Source organism: Ictalurus furcatus, chromosome 26, assembly GCF_023375685.1.
Source record: "Ictalurus furcatus strain D&B chromosome 26, Billie_1.0, whole genome shotgun sequence".
Taxonomy (NCBI): domain Eukaryota; kingdom Metazoa; phylum Chordata; class Actinopteri; order Siluriformes; family Ictaluridae; genus Ictalurus; species Ictalurus furcatus.
The window spans coordinates 19,219,538-19,238,808 of NC_071280.1; the positions used below are offsets into that span (position 1 = coordinate 19,219,538).

Here is a 19,271-nt window from a genome sequence, read left to right on the forward strand (position 1 = left end):
CATGGCCACAATCTTCTAATGGACACTTCCAGCATGAACTGGTTTCATGAACATGACAACGAGTTCAGTGTTCTTCACAGGCCTTCCCAGTCACCGTGGCAGAACTGCAGGGAATACACGATGCATGTCGTTATGTCAACATGGACCAGAATCACAAAGAAATGTTTTCCAACATCTTGTGGAATCCAGGCCATGAAGAATGGAGGCTGTGTTGAGAGCGAAGCGAGGCCCTACTCTGAATTAGTATAGTGTTCCTAATAAAGTGCCGTGTGAGCGTATGTGTACAATCCAAACGAAATGACAAAAAGGAGAAGAAACGTCGAGTCTAGAAACAAAATACTGTCCCATTTACGCAGACAAACCACTCGATTTAAGTGATTTGGTGCAGACGAGCAATCCGATTGGGCCAAGTTCCTGATTGACACACGGACGAACCAATGAGGACTCTCCGACGTTACGCACGTGACGTCACAGCGCCATAAAAGCGGAAGCGTTTTAGCGAATGGAACAGTGAGAGCCGCCATCAGCTGTTTAGAGCCGCAGTCACCTCGGAATAAAACTGTAAACACGGCTTTAATTCACACCTGGGGCGCTGCATATGAAGCTTCACGCCGTTATAGAGGTGTTTGTTTTGGGTTGTTTTTTTAACCCCCAAGATTCCTGTCGTATTTATGTCTGCGTCTTTACTGAGGTTTTGGGTTTTTTTTTTTTTTTACTTCTCTGTAGGTAAATAATGGACGCTTTGTGGTCGAGCTCAGTAACGGATCTGTCCATGCAGGACAGCCAGGTACACCTGAAGCAGGAGCAGGAGGAAGAGGAGGAGGTTTGGACAGAAATTTTAATATAAGGGGAAATAAAGCATGCAAGTTTATACTGTTCTGCTCTTCTGGGCTGGAAGATCTGATCTGATCTGATCTGTTCATCATCATATACTTTCCTCATTATTGTGATATACATTATATTCAGCAGAATGTTGGAATGAGTTTATTTCTGTTTATTTTCCCTTCTTTTCTTCTTAAATACTGTGTGTGTGTGTGTGTGTGTGTGTGTATATGTGTGTGTATGTATGTATATATATATATATATATATATATATATATATATATATATATATATATATATATATATAATATTATATTATATTATATATTATATATATGTGTATGTATGTATGTATGTATGTATGTATGTTTTGTTTTTTTAATATTATATCCAGTTTTTCAAGCTAACACGGAACGTTCTCCAAACTTTGACAGAAAAGGTTCTATCAAAGTTATGAAGCAAACATTATTCCAGTAATGTTAATAGAACATTTGCTCAAAGTTATCTTGTCCTTTTAAATACGTTCTCAAAGCGTTAGCACCCAAAAAATTATTTATACATCATTTGTGGAACTTTTTTAAAAATTTTGGAACAATTAAGTTGGAGGTTCGTCTAACTTTATAAAAAAAAAAAAAAAAAAAAAAAATGTATTTATATAAAAATATAAGCGTTACTGTTTGGTTGTTTGATCGTTATGATCAGAAGAGAATTTACAACATGAAGTCACAAGACGCGTGTATAAGGAACAAACAACCAAGGAAAGCAAGCAAACAAACAAACAACCAAACAAACAAAAAAAAATAACCAAGACAAATGTTCTTTAAACATAACTGTTAATTTTTTTTATTTTCATAATTTAATGCGAACGTTAGCAAAACGTTCTTGGGATGTATTTTTGTTAGCTGGGTTTCCCCCTTATATTTTTATTATTTATTTATTTATTTATTTATTTATTTATTTATTTATTAAAAATATAAATGTAGTTTAAGTTGTTCATACAAATTCAAATGTGGGTTATTTATCCCTCAGGGACAATGTGATGCCCAGAATAGTACTGATTAAAAACAATTGAACACATCCAAGAGCAAAAAATATATTTTATGCTGTGATCTAATGCTTGTGAGACAAATAGTTTATACTTGCATTTGCTGATGTGACAAAAAGATCAAAATGATTAAAAAAAAAATTAAAAAAAATTAAGCATGCTGGGTGCGTGCACAAATTTTATTTATTTATTTATTTTTAAAGCCAGGTTTTGCTTTAAAAAAGGCTTCCCTCTTCTCCACTCTACCCCATCGCCCAGACGTGAAGAATTCGGGAGATTGTTGTCATATGTAGGGAGCAACCAGTACTCGCCAGAAATTGCTTTCATCAATTTTAGAGGTTCTCCATTTGTTTATTTTATTGTCTTTAGTGTTCCATGGTATATCCAGTGCCTTGGAAAATTTGTTGTGCAACCCTCTCCTGATTTTTCAACAATGAGACCCTAAGCTCTTTGTTACCAAGAAGATATCCAGGAAAATCCTATAGGAACAGCTGTACTTTATTTTGGGGTAATCAGTCAGAAGTTTGGGGGGAGGGGCAAACAACATTTGACAAACATTTCTGGTTGTTTGTCACTTGATCTTTATATGTTGAGTCTTGCATTTTTTTTTAAGCTTTATTTCAGCTGAAATGTTACACCTGGTTCATCCTCTTGTTGGAGGTGACTAATAATCCTAGCATGAAACTGAATCTTGGAACCTTGAATCATTGTTTCTCTATAATGTCCTTTTTTAATGATCGTGCTTTTCCATGTTTTGCAACAGGAATTTCAGGATTTTTTCCCTGACTCTTTTATGCCGACGATGCAACCCGTGTCCACGCTGATGCAGCACCATGAAGACAACGCCGGAGAGATACACACACCGCATGAAGACGTGAACAGTCTGATACTTGATATTAAAACCGAACCAGATCTATTGGATATCGATTCATTTGTATACAGCGACGCGCATGAAGTTTTATCGACCTCTAAAGACCGATGGGATTGTGAATCTGAACAGGAGAACGAGTACACCTTCGAGCAGTGTGACGATGGACGCAGTATGTTAACTATTATTAAAACGGAGCCTCCTGAAGAAGAACTGAGCTTCTGTGATGAGCTGCAATCAAACTGTAAAACCGAGTCAAGAGAAATATCTAATAGTGAAGAAGAGGAGGAAGAAGAAGAAGAATGTGACATATCACTAGAGGAAAATGAGGAGGTAAACATGACAGGTACGTCAGATGAGTTTCAGATCTATTGCTAATACACTTTTGTTGAACTTTAATGTTGCACAATACGTTCATTTAAAACGAACAAAAACATTTTGGATGTTTGTGAAATTCTCGTATGAAATTTCTCGTATTTTATTCTCGGAATTGTTGATTGTGTATACTGCTATACAGTGGTGAAATTGGTAACGAACAATCACAGCCTTGATTGAGTTTGTCCTGCTGCTATGTGCACGAAAAGGCATCTGAAGCCTCTGCATGCCTGCTTGCTCCACACGTGCATCATATTATTCATGGATGCAAGCAGAACATTGGTATTGGAATCTGACGAATCCCATAAGAGGAGTATTTAAAAGTTTGGTACATGTCAAAAAAATCCAATATGACTCATTTCCTGTTGGGTGGAGTTAATGGATGTGATTGTGAAATTTGTTTGCATTAAGAAGAAACATATGCTTACCAAAACTTGGCGAAAATGAATGCCCATAAACGGAGATGCTGTTGAGCCCCAGGCCACACCCTGATCCAAGCTTTTGCCAGAATCTGATGACCACAGTTTCTGAGTTTCATGAAGCTTCGATCATGCCAAGAACCTCAAAAATTGCCAAACTGTTGAAAAAATAATAAACACTTGGTGCTTAGACCCTAACAGGTGACCTGGGAATTGGTGTGCTCATCCACACCTGCACTAGAGTGGTACATGGTTGTGAAGTTCAGACCAGTAAGAGGATAGGACAGAAGGAAGTGATGTTAACAATAGTTGTTGAGGACAGTTCAACTGATGTGATGCTTCAGTTGTTGTCCCGGAAGGCTTTTTCCCCCTCACAGGCCATAGCGTAATATCCAATAAGAGTTGGAAGGGAACGGGGTCTCATGGAAGCTGGAAGACAGGTTCGATCTTGCCTGAGCCTGCTGGGGATGATAAAGAGGGAGGAGCACCTCCGATATCCTTCTGTCAGGTTGAGGTTAAGGTGATTTTTCCAAGATGGATTATACACCTGGGCATGGAGTAGATGTACTCAGAGCGTGGATGGGAAAGTGTATGGTGGGACCGGGAATGGCTGTGTGGGGAGAAGAATGAAACCTTGGATGCACTCATGGATGAAATGAAGAGTGAACAGTGTGATCAAGGGATAAATAAAATGCTGAATAGATAGAAGAGGTGTGTAAATGGTGAATTGACCAAGTAGTGGATGATTGGGTGGTTAGATGAAGAGGTGAATGGATGGAGTGATGGAAAGAATGATGCACTGGGTGATGGGTTGTGTGATTGACTGAGACTTTTGGATTGTTTTTTTGTTTTTTTTTTCCCTCACGCCAATTTCTAACCTTTGCTGTTCTAGGCGAGTGCTCCTACCTGCCCTCCGCGAAAGTCTTTAAGTCATGCTCTGAATGTGGAAGGATGTTTCGTACCTCGTCCTCGTACAACAGACACATGAGGATACACAGTGGTGAAAGACCTTTCCATTGCTCTCAGTGCAATAAGACCTTTACGCAGTTCTCTTCGCTTAAAATCCACCAAAGGATACACACCGGAGAAAAGCCATACCACTGCTCCGAATGTGAGAAAACGTTCAGCCGCTTAGACGCTCTTCACCTCCACCAGAGAACTCATACCGGGGAGAAGCCGTACAAGTGCGCTCACTGTCCCAAAACCTTCACTCGCCAACACGTGCTTCAGAACCACCAGAGGACGCACACCGGAATAAAGCCGTATCAATGCTCGCACTGCGCTAAAACCTTCACGCGCTTATGCAGCTTTAAAATCCACAAGAGAAGGCACACTGGGGAGAAACCCTACCTGTGTGGAACCTGTGGAAAACAGTTTGTGGATGCCTCGAATCTGAAGAACCACCAGAGGACACACACGAAAGAGCGGCCGTATCGGTGCTCGCAGTGCGACAAGACCTTCATTCAGCTCGGGCATCTCACAAGCCACCGCAGAAAAACACACAGTGACTGTATCATGACTGTAACGGTGCTCTGACCTGTGGGAAGATTACACCTCCATTATCTACACTCCTTTACTGTAAGAACACGCACTCGTATCCGGGAGAAGAAATGGCTCTCCAATCTGCTTTTCAATGCACTACATTAAGCATCGAATTAATGACTGGTGCATAAATATAATTTATGTTTGGACACGAGGGTCTAAACCCTGATTTAAGAGTCGTGTCATCTTTTCATTTTCTGACAACAATACTATTTGAGTATTTTTTATTTATTTTTCTTAGTTTCCAGGTTTTTTTTTTTTTTTTTTAAATGCCAAAGATATTGTGCAGTAAAAAATGAATGCGTTCTTTGTATAGTCTGTTTGTATGATGTTGCTCAATGAATGCAAGAATGGTCAGAAATCTAAAAGAACGATCACTACACGGTTTGTTCCACAATCATGCACATCAAAGTGTGTATATTTTGATTTAAAATAGGGTTCAAATGTCAGTGGTTCAAACTGTAACAATTTTTTTTTACTTCTGATTATTTAGAACAGCTTTCATCTTTATCATTTTGACTATGTTTTGAGAAACTACTTCTAATACTAGTAGTTGTACATATAATGTACATCATTATTTTATTGAAGGCTATATAATAGTGGGACACTAACAGGCTGCTTGTTACTCTTTATCTAACCCTAATTAATGCTTCATCCAGGACATGGGACACAATTTCCTATTTTACAGACTATAAAGCCAGTTTAAGCCGTTTAAATGTTAGATGTTGGGTCCACCATCCTTTAGATTTTCGTGATAAATTCTTCAGAACTTGCTGCCAGAATACTGCCACACCTACCCCAGATCAGACTGGATCTCATGCATGCTATGGAGCAGAACTTATATCTGGGCCACGAATTAAAACGCCGCCCAAGCGTTGGTTCCGTTTAGGTCTTTTTTTTGTTTTTTGCATCAGACTACAAATGACATAAATATAAATTAATGTGGCTGTCATCAGGGCCAATTTCAGCCCACAGTATTTTCCATGAGCATACCTCGTGTTACAAAACTCTGGCCATATTTGTTCCTGGAATTCTCTGCTGTGCTGGAAGGTGGCGCCACAAACATTAATTCCGCTCGACACTTCCCTTATTTAATAATCAGAACAAATAAACCATTAAAAACCATATGTATTACACCAAAGAATCTGGTCTGTTTAATGCCAGGTGATCTTATGTTAATAATGTCATCTAATATAATCATGGAAATATTTTTATTTGATTTGAAATTACTGATTGTTTGTGTATCTTTTGAAAGTTGTTAGTTTGAGCAATCTGTCAGCCTTTATTACTAAGTGAACTGTTATTAATAAAAACAGTGTAATACCATTCTCTTTCTTCATTGAACTGAGCAGTTTTGTAGTCTGTCTGTAGCCAGATTCTGGATGTCCACCACTCTGAGACCCGATGATGATGATGGAGGTGATGATGATGATTATGATGAAGGTGAATGTTCGGTGTCGGTCTGAAATCGAGCTGCAGTAGATCTGTAATTGCTGATCTCACCGTGTCCGATACCACAAAGCTGGAGGAGAAAAAGACCTGGCTGAAGAGTCTGTTGGAGATTTTGGAAGTCAAATTAAAACACAAAGTCGAAGGAGAACTCAAGAACCACAGCAAACAGGTTTGTTTCATTCAGGAGCCAAAGCACTATGCAGTCACATTATTCAGTCTTAAAGTTCTCCTGAAATCAGAATTAGTGAGGGTTTTTTTTTTTTTTTTCGTCCTGTATCTTAGTGTTATGGACACCAATAAGATAGTATCCTGTACAAAAAAAGAAAAAAACAGTAGATAATTTTATATTTCATCAGTTACAGGAAAACAATTCACTTTTTTTATTATTATTCATCCAATTAAATGTCCCGCCCCCCGGGATGCGTGTCTTCCTCCAGCGTAGCAGGTCGTTAACAGTAAACGTGATCAGATCGACGAGAAGAAGCTCACGCTGCTACATCTCTGCTCTGTAAAGCCCAAAATGCTAGAGATATCCAGTGAGGACATTTCAAATAAGTCATTTAAATGAAAATATCCTGAAGATATTGTAGATATCCCCCGCCTCTGTCCTGCACATTTTAGGGTTCTAACACGCCCGCTTCAACTTAAAGAGGGCTGATAATTAGCTGGTTACTTGAAAACGTTGAAATTTTCAGGATAGAGAATTCTCCAGGACCACGAACACTTTGAAATCATTTTTTCAAGTTAAAATAGTTCTGAATGAGAACACCACGTAGTAACATATAACATTGTGGTATTATAAACCAGGATGACGATGACGATCACCAGAATTGTAAGAAAAGAGCAACACAGCCTGGGTTCCTGAATCGTTCTTGTTCAATTTTTCCCATTTCTATTTGTTTTGGCTCGTGTCTTTGATTACACATACGCAAAAAAAAACAAACAAACAAACAAATGACTCATTATTCAGACCATGGTCTATGATTCGTGCATAAAAGTTGCCATTTTATTATACACTAATGCATACCATAATTAAATTAAATAACTAGATCTACATGCATTTAAAATAACAGTGACAAAACAATTGCACTTCCTTCACGTCTTTGGTCTGTTCACACTGACGCTTAATTATCTGGGGTTTTTTTTCCCTGAATTAAAAACACTCCAGATGTGTAAGGTGGAGGTTTTCATTTCGTGAAGTTTAGGGTCACCGGGCCATGATAATTTCCTCCAGACAGAACAGGAGCTTGTACGGTGCTCGTCATGTTAGCGCTGATTTCCTGTGAGACTCCACCAGCCTGAGAGGAAGAGGAAGAAGAAGAGGAAGATACACCGTCCACTTCTACTGCCTGGACTTGGCCTGCACAAGAGAGAGGGAAAGAGAGATATAAAAAAAAAAAGTATTAGTTTTATTAATTTAAACATTTTTTAGAAGTAAATAAAGGTGACTGGAGTTGTTTATACTGCCAAGTTTTGTAAACACCATATTTATAATTTACAATTTATTAAGAAATGAGTTTTTTGTGATTGTTATGGCCAAAAATGCTTGAATTTGCTGCAGCTTTTTTTTTATTATTGAGTTTTTTTGTGCTTTTTTAATGGAAAACTATTTAACCGGCGAGATTTCAACTGCATGAAATTGTTCTGTCGATCTTTCGCAGTGATGTTTGTCAGTAAATGAGACCTTTCAGCTGTACTCGTGTCCGACGCAAGCGAATCGAAGAGGGCTTCGGCTGGATTAGCATCATGATGAAGTCATGTGACACATCTCGGCCCGAATCTGCAGAAAATCTACGGTACTACATAATTTCTACGATCGCAAAATTGTAAAAATTCCGGAGGAACTGATTGTAATGCGTAGTCGATTTTACTCGTCCGATTTTTCAAGTCCTGTTACTTAAATAAGATTTATTGACGCCATAAATAAGCCACAGTAAGTATATGGCTTTTGGGCTTCATATTAAACATATTTGTTCATTACACCTACTTTGCTGCTATGAAGTTCTTAAACTTTTCTTATAAAGATTATAAAGCACTTTAAGCTGCATTTTACATGTATAAAAGGTGCTTTATGGATTTTTTTTAAAAATGTATTATTAGTACAAAAGTATTATTGGTATTAATAAGAATCCGGTCCTCCTATCTCAGTGTTATAAGTGAGTTATAATGAGCTGAAGTTGAAGCGGGAAATGTAAATCAGAGATGCGCTGAACTCTACGGTGATCCGATGGCCTGGTGCAGATATTACAGGGTTTGGATATTATTTGAATCAGTTGTGTTCATAGTAAAAATAAATGAATGAAAACTTTGACCACCTGCCACCATCTTTTCCAGGGTATTGGCGAGATTCTCCTTTCCGATGTCTTTAAGAATATTTATAGTGATGTTGGCGGCGTCTGGTGGTCCGTACTGATCCACCATCAGGTCCACAACATCGTGCTGCTTAGCGTTCTCCAGTTTGCTGCGGGGAACAGGCCTAAAACCCTGCGCATTGTTTCTCATCAGAGACCATTTAAATCTGTCGAAGTCGCCCTGGACCAGCTCATCCAGGTGCTTCACGAGAATCCAGCTGATGGAGGACATTTCTCCTCACTCTGAGGAGGAGAGGAAATAACGTAAGGAATAAAACATGAGGGGCATTCTGTTGATTATTTTCTCATAACTGCGTGTCCCGAAGTGTTTTATTCCTCTAACGCTACAGCTAGTTACGTTTCCTAAAGCGTTTCCGTTCGTTTTTTCACTTCAATTCTGTTACTTGCTATGTATATCGCGTTAAAAGGCGGGAAAAAGATCGGACGTGATTTTACCTTGGTTTCATTTTTAACATCACCAAAACGTCCGGTTTAACAGGGGGTGTGTAAACTTTTTTTTCCTCTGTAGATTGTGTCCAGCTGCTGTGATGGAAGTGAGCTTGTTTTGTGAACGTTTCACGATCTAGAATGTTACTATAAATGGATAAAAAGTATGACATGCCATTCATTAATCACTAAAAATTGCAATCACTGTTGAATTCGCTCTGCTGTAAGAGGAATAGAACAACTGAGGATGGTCTCTTATAGGAACAAAAAAAATCTACTTCAGGTGCTAACTCGGCTTCGCTCATTGTTGATTATTTTCCTACAGCAGCACCATACGCAGTGTTTATTACTGACATATCACATCATGATTTTTAAAAAAAATAAGTTTTGTTTTTTTTAAACAGACATAATGATTGTCAAAATATCAGCACAATAATAACATAACCTACAACACCCCCCCCCCCCCCACCCCCCCCCACACACACACACACACAGACACACACATACTGTAGGAATGCAGCAGATGCCACGACATACATAACTTTACAGTCTCATGGATCGGTATTTCTGGAGTGATATCAAGCCGAAAATTACACCGTTGGAAAAAAGAAAAGCTGATCAGTGTCTCACATTTCATCAGAGGATCCCTCTGGAAAAGAAAGAAAAAGTGGAACTCTCTCTGTGATAGAGAACGATCTGTAGTTCAGATTTATCTCTCTACAGCGACACACTGTAAAATTATAGACAGAAAAACTCTGAATTTTTAAACAGAAACTGAAATTAACTCTTAACAATATTTTAGGAGAAGTGTGTAGATGTGAGTAAACAGCCAACAGCGATCTATGAATCACAGGTTCAGAGAAAGTTATGAGACTTTTACAAATTCACGTGAATAACATGATCACTGCAGGCTACTCACCTTAAACCTTAGAAATCTGAAGAAAAAAACAAAAACAAAATCCAGTTTATTGAAGTAATAGTAACAGAAATCAGACTTTAAATGCAGAGCTTAGCCGTGGCAGTATACTTTCACTTTACCTTTCTTCCACTTCCTGCCTGTACACAAAGCTCCACCCAGAAATGTATGGTGGATCAAACAGTGTTCACATGCCGAGTAATGTGAGCAATTATTGTGTTCAGGCGTGTGCCGTCTGCTCTTTTTGTTTTGTAATAAGCTCGTTTGAGCGCTAAACAACGACGATTAGCATGTGAGCATGACTAGCTAAAAGCTAGGCCGATCAACTGCTTGAAACTGAGGAGAATTAACCAGCTACACTGGGAGCTGACCGATTTGAGATGGAGATGAAGGGTGAAGGGGCGTTGAGTTTGAGTTGAGTGTCTATACAATTACATAAGAAGATCATTTCTAAATATTTTTTACTAGTAAGAAATAATAATAATAATAATAATAATAACCACATATTATATCAAACTTAGTGTTAATGTTAAGCGTGGTAATGGAGCAGGTTCGAGCAGGTTAAAGAACTTTTGTTGTTGTTAGTAATATTTCTGTATTTGTGTTACTATATCAGTTTCCTTGTGTGTATATCCTACCTTAAGTGTTTGTTTAGTCAATTACGCGAGCAATACTACAAGCATATCAAATGTACAATATCATTAACACAGAGTTTATGATATTAATTTCATTTATTTTATTTTAATCTCTTAATATCTGAGCACTAATGCTAACGTTGCACAAAAGCTTCTCTGTCCATCGACCAGTCAGCAGCTGAGTCCAAGGTGAGATGATTGTTGTTGTTGTTGTTGTTGTTTTAAGAGAAAATAGAAAATTCTGTTATTTTTATTCCATCATTCTCAACCCCAAGGTCCTCCTCCTCCTCCATCATCCTCCTCCTCTCCATCCTGCTCCTTTTTCTTCCTCTGCTTCTTCTTGTCCTCCACCTTGTATTTCTGGCGTCGGATGGCATCGGTGAAGCTGCGTCTCTTGCTCTCATCGTACTCCTCGTTCATCAGGAAGTTGCGGTCGATGAGCTCGGCTGCTTCCTGCCAGTTCTGGTAGCAGTGTGTTCCCAGAGAGCAGATCTCCATCACGGCATTGGGAGAGAGAACCGAGCAGTCGGGACGCAGAACCACCACTGTGGGAACGTCCTCCACCTCGAACATCACCTCCAGCTCTCTGGCATAGACAACACACACACACACACACACACACACACACACTCATTCACTCCAATGACATTTTTTGGATTACAAATGTAAAAAATTATTTTAGCTTAAAAATATTTTATGATGTTTTTATTTGTAATAATTGAGATGTAGTTGTGCGTAGTTGTGGGTGAAGTCACATGACTAGGTTTTGTTCGGTATTTTGTCACATGACTTCATCCAAGCACAGCTGATATACTCAGAGATTTATTTTTAAATGGGTGTGACTCACTTTAAAAAGCATCACAGGATAACGATTATAGTAAAATGGAAGGACGAGCGTAATCTTGAACACTTGCTCTACCACTTAAAATGATTTTAAATCGAACTTTTCAGAGGAACAGAACTCATGCACGCTACACTAGCAGGCACCCTTGGCACTCGTACTTCCTGTAAGGGTCCTGGAAGGGCAGGAAGAGGCATCGCTTGGGAAGTTCCTTCAGGAACCTGTCCTGCTGCTCCTCTGAGGTGTCCAGTGAGATGTAGAGCAGGACGAGCTGAGCCGAGCGCTCCACGTAGAACTCGTCTGTCAGCTTCTTGAAGAAGTCTTTGAGCGTGGGTGCGAATTCCTGACACCTCTCACAATCGGCCGAGCCGAAGAACAGCATGAGGATCCGGTTCTGCAGGCGCAGGATGATCTCACGCTCCGTGTCCAGCTCATCACGGTCCTTATTGTTTTTCACCAGCACTTTGTCGAAGAAGAGATCCACCATGTTAGGACCTGCCAGGAGAAAATGGGAAAAAGCAAAAAGGTTACTTATCCCTGCTCTCACAGGAATTCTGACCACCTCCCTGCGCTCATAGGAATTCTGACCATTCCCTCCCATTTCCACAGGAATTCTGACCATTCCAACCCACTTCTGCAAGAATTCTGACCACTTCCACCCACTCCCACAGGAATTCTGACCATGCCTTCACTTTCTTGCAGGAATTCTGCCCACCTCCCTGCTCTCATAGGAATTCTGACCATTCCCACCCACTTCTGCAGGAATTCACTCCCACTCCCGTCCACTCTCACTTTCACCCACCCCCACAGGAATTAATTCTGGCCACCCCTGCACTTTCTTGCAGGAATTCTGACCACTCCCGCCTGCTCTCACAGGAATTCTGATCACTTCAACCCATTTCTGCAGGAATTCTTACCTCTCCTGTCTACTCTTGAAGGATTTCTGACCATTCCCACCCACTTCCGCAACAATTCCCACTCCCATCTGCACTAGCAGGAATTCTGACCACTTCTTCCCGCTACCACAGGAATTCTGACCACTTCCACAGGAATTCTGACCATTCCCACCCACTTCCACAGGAATTCTGACCATTCCCACCCACTTCCACAGGAATTCTGACCACTTCCACAGGAATTCTGACCATTCCCACCCACTTCCACAGGAATTCTGAATACTTCTGCACTCTCTTGCAGGAATTCTGACAACTCCCACCTGCTCTCACAGGAATTCTGACCATTCCCACCCACCTATGCAGGAATTCTGACCACTTCTGTCTGCACTAACAGGAATCCTGGCCACTGTCGTAGGAATTCTGACCACTCCCACCTATTCTGACAGGAATTCTGACCACTCACAGCCACTCTTGCAGGAATTCTGACAAATCCCACCTGCTCCCACAATTATTATTTTTGCTTGTACCTGTTTATATTTTCCTGTTTAAGTTGGCTTTGTTTCCCAAAATAGAAATAAAACGAGCAATTTTTACCACAGTGACTTTGACTTGGACAAAGCAGTCACCAAATATGATTAAATCGGGTAAATGTGCCACGCAGAACCATGCTGATGCACTTTAATGTTAATGAACGTGACCTATCTTTGTCTCTGAGCTTTATATCTGACCACATGGAGGTAAAAACCATGCACTCCTGATACTTTCTTCTCAGGTCCTGATGCACACTTCCTAATGTCTCTATTTGCTGTAGAATGATCTAACCAGTATCACTGGGTTTAATGGTTCATAGTATTTGCTTGTAGCTTGACAAAATATATAATAATAATAATAATAATAATAATAATAATAATAATAATGACAAAATAATCATGCACTCTCTACGAAGTATTAAATTACGTGGTAACAGAAACGAATACAATATTGTTTAAAGTGCACTTGGAACCTTCAGAAACAACACTTGATCTCTCTTTATAAAGGGCTTTAATATCATCACAGTAACTGTGATTATTCTGGCATGCTGCTGTACTGTATATCAGACACCCTACTGCTGATGTGACTTCATGTTAATTTAACACATCTACACCTTGTACACACCTGCAATAAACCAGACGGTGTGTTAGACATGGTTCCTCTCAGCTGAACACACTCTTAACACTAATCTGATTCACAACAAGCAGCTTTGTACCAGCTACAGCTCCTAATAACAACACCATGAATAGCAGCCAGGTCATTTCAGCAAACTGTAGATGAGAACGCTTATTTTCTCTCTCTCTCTCTCTCTCTCTCTCTCTCTCTCTCTCTCTCTCTCACCTGTTATATATGTCGATCAGTGTAGATGTGAAGACCAGCGTTCCTCAAAGCTTTGATGACGGATCTTCACTGTTCACAGAACCACACTAACACACACACACACACACGTCCAGCTTGACGGTCAACAAGAAGTAAGTTCAATCAAGACAGCAGACAGTTCAGCCAGACGGTGTGTGTGTGTGTGTGTGTGTGTGTGTGTGTGTGTGTGTGTGTGTGTGTGTGTGTGTGTGTACAGATCTCCCTCAGTGATGAGCTGTCCCTGTAAGCTGCATTGGCTGAAAATAAACACAGCTTTAATCCAACAGAGAGAGCGAGAGAGAGAGCGAGAGCGAGAGAGAGAGAGAGACTTAATAAATTAATAAACAACAATACACAGACACACGCTGATAATAAGAGGAACGTTCTGATTGGTCAGAAGGTGTTGAGTAGTTTTCTATAACAGCGGCTCTGACAGTAGCGCAGATTTGTAATAACGTGCTCGTTCTGATAGGTTATCGTTTCTATAGTAACGGCTCGTTCACAGGGACTTGTACAGCAGACGCTCCACATGAACGGATTTTTAAAAAGTGTTGATACGGTGCTGTTTATGGAAGGGTATCAGCACTAAAGGGAGGGAAGAAAAAAGAGGGCTGGTGAGGGAACGACTGTGTATAGCTGCTATAAAGTAAGTGAGAACAGCTGTATGTATGTAACTATAAACGGATAAAAAAGTATCTCGTATGTTCTTTAATAAATAATTGTAAATCATTGCCAATTGCATGTGGTATAAAAGTGTTAAAACACTTGGGGCGTGTGCTATAGGAAAATAATCAACATCAGGGAAGGAACTGTAACATCCACATCACTGATCGTTTTACTGTAACAGCACCACACACACAGTGTTTTATTCTTTACGTATATTCAATCTAAAAGCAGAAATATACTGTAGATGTTTAGGTTTATACACACACTTTCAGCCATATAGTGTGTGTGTGTGTATATATAGTTAAGCATGCAGACAGCCTGGTGGTGTGTGTGTAATTTTAGTTAGTTAACGATCGCTGCAGTTATGTGTAATGAGAGACGTGTTCGTGATTACACTCGTAACATTAAAGTGCGATTCTACAAAACATCTGAGATGAACGAACACGGATGAGATTAGCATCTGGATGTGAACGGTATCTAAACCCGACACATTTACACGTTTCGCAGATGTTTTTCTTCAGACTGACTTACAGAAGTGCTCTGTAGTTTACAATCTAAACCACTCCCAGTATCAGTCAGTGCTCGTACATCAGTGTGTAACACATAAAGCCTCTCCTACAGAGCTGGGTCTTCATCCATTCAGCATTTCAAGACACACAGAGAAATTTATCTCCACCACCAGGGCGGCGGTACAGGAAGGAATTCTGTCTCCGTGTAATATATATATATATATATATATATATATATATATATATATATATATATATATATATATATATATATATATATATATATAAAAAAAACATGCTATAATAATCCAGCATTATGAATTTGAGTTAATTTCTGTACATCTGTTTACGTCTTTCCAAACCGTAAACGCCACGTAACAGTGCAGCGGTACGAGTGTTCAGCTATCCGACGAGGGAATTTAAAAGGAATCACTCAAAGCCATCAGCAGCGAATATAGCTCTCTTCCAAGCTTCTTCAGTTTCTCCATCATTCCGAGCAGACCCCTCTTAGTTTGGAAGCGAAGATCCCTTTAATTGTGCGATGAAGCTTTAAAGAAATTTTCCGCCAAATTTGAGATCCAAATATAGCATAAAATATCAACATAACACCGAAAACCACCGCTTTCAAGGACGCCAACTGGTGTGTGGCAGTGGGAGCTCAGTGATGAAGACGTTGGACTTCTGACCAGAAGCTCATGAGTTCAAATCCCAGTACCACCCAGATGCTACTGTTGGGCCCTTGAGCAAGGCCCTTAACCCTCAACTGCTCAGATGTATAAATGAGATAAATGTAAGTCGCTCTGGATAAGAGCGTCTGCCAAATGTGGTAAATGTCAGGAAGGAAGTGCACACTATCGTGTGTTATGCACACTATCATGCTGTTTTAGTGACAATGTTTAAGAAATAAAAATACAGTATTTCAAGTCCTAAAATTCCAGTATTATGAGAGAGGAAAAAAAAAAACGTGTGATATTATTGTGACTTTTTTCCCTTCATAGTATCAGATATCATGACCTTATTCTTGAAATGCGGTGTTTTTATTTGTTAAAACAGTGGTCCGAAAATGCCATCACACACACACACACACACACACACAAACACACACACATAAACACATCTAAGGCTAATGACTAGTTATTGAAAACACACACAAATGCAGAAGAAACACATTCTCTCTGTATTTCTCAGTAAAAATACACACCATGATACATATTACACATTCTATAGACACAATCTGTAATGAAACGAGCAATAAATTAATCTGCAAGGAGAAAATATTTTACATGCAGCTGAAGCTGCTGTTCTCAACTGATCTGTCTTTCATTTACTGATCTATATCTAATGGGTTAAAAATCGAACAAATACATCAACTAAAGTTTAAGACATTTGACTAACGTTAATCAAATATTCGAATATCTTGAACTTCCAGGTCACGCGAGTAAAAACCACATTAACGGGAGAATTTCCTCTCCGAAGGAACATTTCGTTTAAGAAGTGATGAAGCCGCAATGATGATAAAGTAAAAATACGGAATATGGATAATAAAATTCAAACAATAGGTTTAAAAAATAAAATAAAATACAAAGTTATTTTGTACTTACATTACTCACATCTTCAGTAATGCAGAGGTTTTAAAAACAAATGTAACCCCCCCCCCCCCCAAAAAAAAATGACTTTCTTTCGTCAATATATTTGTTACACAGATTAAAAACACTACATTATGATATCAGAAATTCAACATTAGATGACTTTCGGTTAGCGAAACAGCCAAACTCTCCCACAACCAACAGAAACCATCTGTAAAGTTTTACTTTACAGATTTTTACTACATTTTTACTCAATTTTACAGATTTAACCTGTTTATACAGTCATTCTTACTGTCTTCTCATAACTGTATTGTTTTTATGTCTAACATCCCAAGTTTTGTAAAGAAAAAAAAAAAATCTAGCAGATGAAGACCGAGTTCTCACCAGTAACAGACACCAGTTCTCTTGAGATGAAATTCATTCAGAAATAATAAAAGTAACGGAACAGCTCTCGAGTACGCGAGCGAATCACGCTGGAGCTGTAAGTCAAGCGTTTCAGTTCGGTCCTCAAGATTGCTAACGGGGTGTTCGATTTCAACACCATCCACCAAAATACCCTCTTTAACATTAACATTAATATTAGTACAGACCTGTGGTTCTAGACCAGCAGCATACTGGAACCATCCATCATACTCAGAATGTTAATAAAAAATTAATAAAAAAGAAAACAAAGTATTCATCCATCCATCTTCTACCATGTAATCCTTTTCAGGGTCACGGGGAACCTGGAGCCTATCCCAAGGAGCATTGGGCACAAGGCGGGGTACACCCTGGACAGGGTGCCAATCCATCACAGAGCACAATCACACACACATTCACACACCCATTCATACACTACAGACACTTTAGACACGCCAATCAGCCTACCATGCATGTCTTTGGACTGGGGGAGGAAACCGGAGTACCCGGAGGAAACCCCCGCAGCACGGGGTGAACATGCAAACTCCACACACACAGGGCCACGGTGGGACTTGAACCCCCGAACATGCTAACCACTAAGCCACCGTGCGATACTGGAACCATAAAGAACTAAAAGAAGCGATAAATTCTGGGTCAAATTTCAAAACTTAATAATAAAAGGTAGTTGGAACTTTAGGACAACGACATACAGCTGAGAAATTACGTCGTCCTCTCAGTTCTGAATGATCACATGTACGGAAACCATATAATAATGTATATTTTTATATTTAAAATAAATTATCCCATTACATACTGCAAAACTTCCTGTTTCTCTACATTTCCCATGCTCTACAACAACGTGGAACTTAATTAGTGTCCCAAACGCCCGGTTTAATACTTACAGTTTCCATAATTCCCACCTTAATGAGTCTGCTTAACTGTACTCTACATCTCTACGCTAAACACAGTGGATCAGACGGAACATGTTGCATGTCCGAAGCTCGGTTCTTTACTGCTGCGCTAAAGCTAATAAAAAGCTAACATGCCACAGAAGTGATGACCGAGCCGAGCCGAGCCGAGCCAGGTTTTAAAGTGAAAATGTGTACTAGAGGCTCTAATCTTCATTCACTTTTCAGCTACATTAATCAAGAAGCAACTTCAGACATCAAACATTGTGTAGATTTCATTTTCGGACCCTCCACATGCCCACATCCAGAGCAGAGCATCTCTAAACCACAGAAATCAGACCCGTCATTTGAATTCATACATATGAACAAGTTAAAACTGTCTCATCATCTCGCCTCTAGTACAACCGCTAATAAGAATACTTTTCGCTAGCTACCCGATGAGTTTCCGTAAGTAAACAGTACGTCTTTCTCAGAGCAAAATCGCGTCGGCTGCGTTTTTTACGCTACATTGATTTTGCTACTGAGGCGGAGCGTGTTCCTTGCTACACACGCCTCTCCCGGTGCGTTTTTGCTCACTTGCGCCGCCTAGTGGTGGGAAACAACGTTGTAAAGGTTTCCCTGCTCCTTCGTGCGAGAGGTCAGAGGTCAGAGGTAGCGTGCGAGTGCATGGCACGATTCTTTTCCGGACGCTCTCGGTCCCAGTCGGTGGGTACGGTCTCGTTGTTCCACACGGTGGACGTCTCGGTGTCGCTGATGTAGCCCGGATCGCCCGTGTAGTGCGTTGGGTAAACGAGTAACGGCTCGACAGAGAACGCCCGCAGGTCCCTCAGCTCATAGTGAGACATGTAGTCCTCCCTACAGACACAAGATATTCAGTTAGAATTTAATGAAACGTGATAACGGGGTAAAATAACGCTGTCTGAGACGTCGCTAGGGCAACAAGTAATCGTGTCCTATTCATATTTTGAGGGAAAGAAAAAAAAAAAGATTGCATGCGTCCATTGCATCTGTTACTCTGCGTAATTATGCATTTATTCTCCTTTCTCAAGAAATTCATTAAACATTCTTTAGCAACAAGCTAAAACCTCTCGCTCTTTTCACCGACACGAACAGCGAGTGTGTTAAACTCTTACACTGGGTGCTTGTTGTACATGACCGGCAGAAACTCGTCTACAGGAAGCATTTTGCTCAGAGGCTCCGCCCTCAGC

The 19,271-nt window shown here is 39.8% G+C and overlaps 4 protein-coding genes across 9 annotated transcripts in view; 1 reads left to right on the top strand and 3 right to left on the bottom strand.

Annotated features, from left to right (window-relative positions):
• The first annotated feature begins 99 nt into the window (after positions 1–99).
• Positions 100–6,939, top strand: LOC128602488 (zinc finger protein 135-like). The gene is made up of 4 exons (XM_053616332.1): positions 100–622; positions 727–823; positions 2,631–3,081; positions 4,422–6,939. Exons 2-4 carry the CDS (start codon positions 734–736, stop codon positions 5,063–5,065), a joined length of 1,185 nt encoding a protein of 394 aa, XP_053472307.1. The 5' UTR covers positions 100–622; positions 727–733; the 3' UTR covers positions 5,066–6,939.
• Positions 6,940–7,362: 423 nt separating this feature from the next.
• si:ch211-114l13.9 (uncharacterized protein LOC796649 homolog) lies at positions 7,363–10,388 on the bottom strand. 5 transcript variants are annotated; one of them, XM_053616378.1, is made up of 4 exons: positions 10,241–10,388; positions 9,859–9,970; positions 8,839–9,117; positions 7,363–7,883 (listed from the first exon to the last, which is right to left on the bottom strand). In XM_053616378.1, the coding sequence occupies exons 3-4, from the start codon at positions 9,104–9,106 to the stop codon at positions 7,711–7,713; spliced, it is 441 nt and encodes a 146-aa protein (XP_053472353.1). In that variant the 5' UTR covers positions 9,107–9,117; positions 9,859–9,970; positions 10,241–10,388; the 3' UTR covers positions 7,363–7,710. The 5 variants fall into 5 exon arrangements, with proteins under 5 accessions (XP_053472353.1, XP_053472354.1, XP_053472351.1 ...); XM_053616379.1 differs by having other exon boundaries at positions 9,952–10,388; XM_053616376.1 differs by having other exon boundaries at positions 9,859–10,388.
• Positions 10,389–10,870: 482 nt separating this feature from the next.
• On the bottom strand, positions 10,871–12,487 carry nxnl1 (nucleoredoxin like 1). Its single transcript, XM_053616384.1, has 2 exons — positions 11,875–12,487; positions 10,871–11,458 (listed from the first exon to the last, which is right to left on the bottom strand). Exons 1-2 carry the CDS (start codon positions 12,333–12,335, stop codon positions 11,137–11,139), a joined length of 783 nt encoding a protein of 260 aa, XP_053472359.1. The 5' UTR covers positions 12,336–12,487; the 3' UTR covers positions 10,871–11,136.
• A 3,698-nt stretch (positions 12,488–16,185) lies between these two features.
• The window catches only part of colgalt1b (collagen beta(1-O)galactosyltransferase 1b), a 17,911-nt gene continuing 14,825 nt past the window's right edge, over positions 16,186–19,271 (bottom strand). For both annotated transcript variants that reach the window (XM_053616305.1, XM_053616304.1), the window contains exons 11-12: positions 19,197–19,271; positions 16,186–18,918 (exon numbers count right to left, since the gene is read on the bottom strand). The exon at positions 19,197–19,271 is cut by the window's right edge and continues 132 nt beyond it. In XM_053616305.1, coding sequence (XP_053472280.1) covers positions 18,702–18,918; positions 19,197–19,271 — 292 coding nt within the window. In that variant the 3' untranslated portion in view covers positions 16,186–18,701. The remainder of the gene's footprint in view (positions 18,919–19,196) is intronic.

Bases quoted from the DNA above. Each gene is read 5' to 3' on its own strand.
- LOC128602488 (XM_053616332.1), top strand. From the start codon at position 734: ATGGACGCTTTGTGGTCGAGCTCAGTAACGGATCTGTCCATGCAGGAC. The intron at 824-2,630 runs GTTTGGACAGAA...GTTTTGCAACAG, and splicing joins AGCAGGAGGAAGAGGAGGAG to GAATTTCAGGATTTTTTCCC. The intron at 3,082-4,421 runs GTACGTCAGATG...TTGCTGTTCTAG, and splicing joins TGAGGAGGTAAACATGACAG to GCGAGTGCTCCTACCTGCCC.
- nxnl1 (XM_053616384.1), bottom strand. From the start codon at position 12,335: ATGGTCAGAATTCCTGTGGAAATGGGAGGGAATGGTCAGAATTCCTAT. The intron at 11,459-11,874 runs GTACGAGTGCCA...TGTCTATGCCAG, and splicing joins TTCCAGGACCCTTACAGGAA to AGAGCTGGAGGTGATGTTCG.
- si:ch211-114l13.9 (XM_053616378.1), bottom strand. From the start codon at position 9,106: ATGTCCTCCATCAGCTGGATTCTCGTGAAGCACCTGGATGAGCTGGTC. The intron at 7,884-8,838 runs GTGGTCAAAGTT...TCTCTTGTGCAG, and splicing joins CCTGGAAAAGATGGTGGCAG to GCCAAGTCCAGGCAGTAGAA.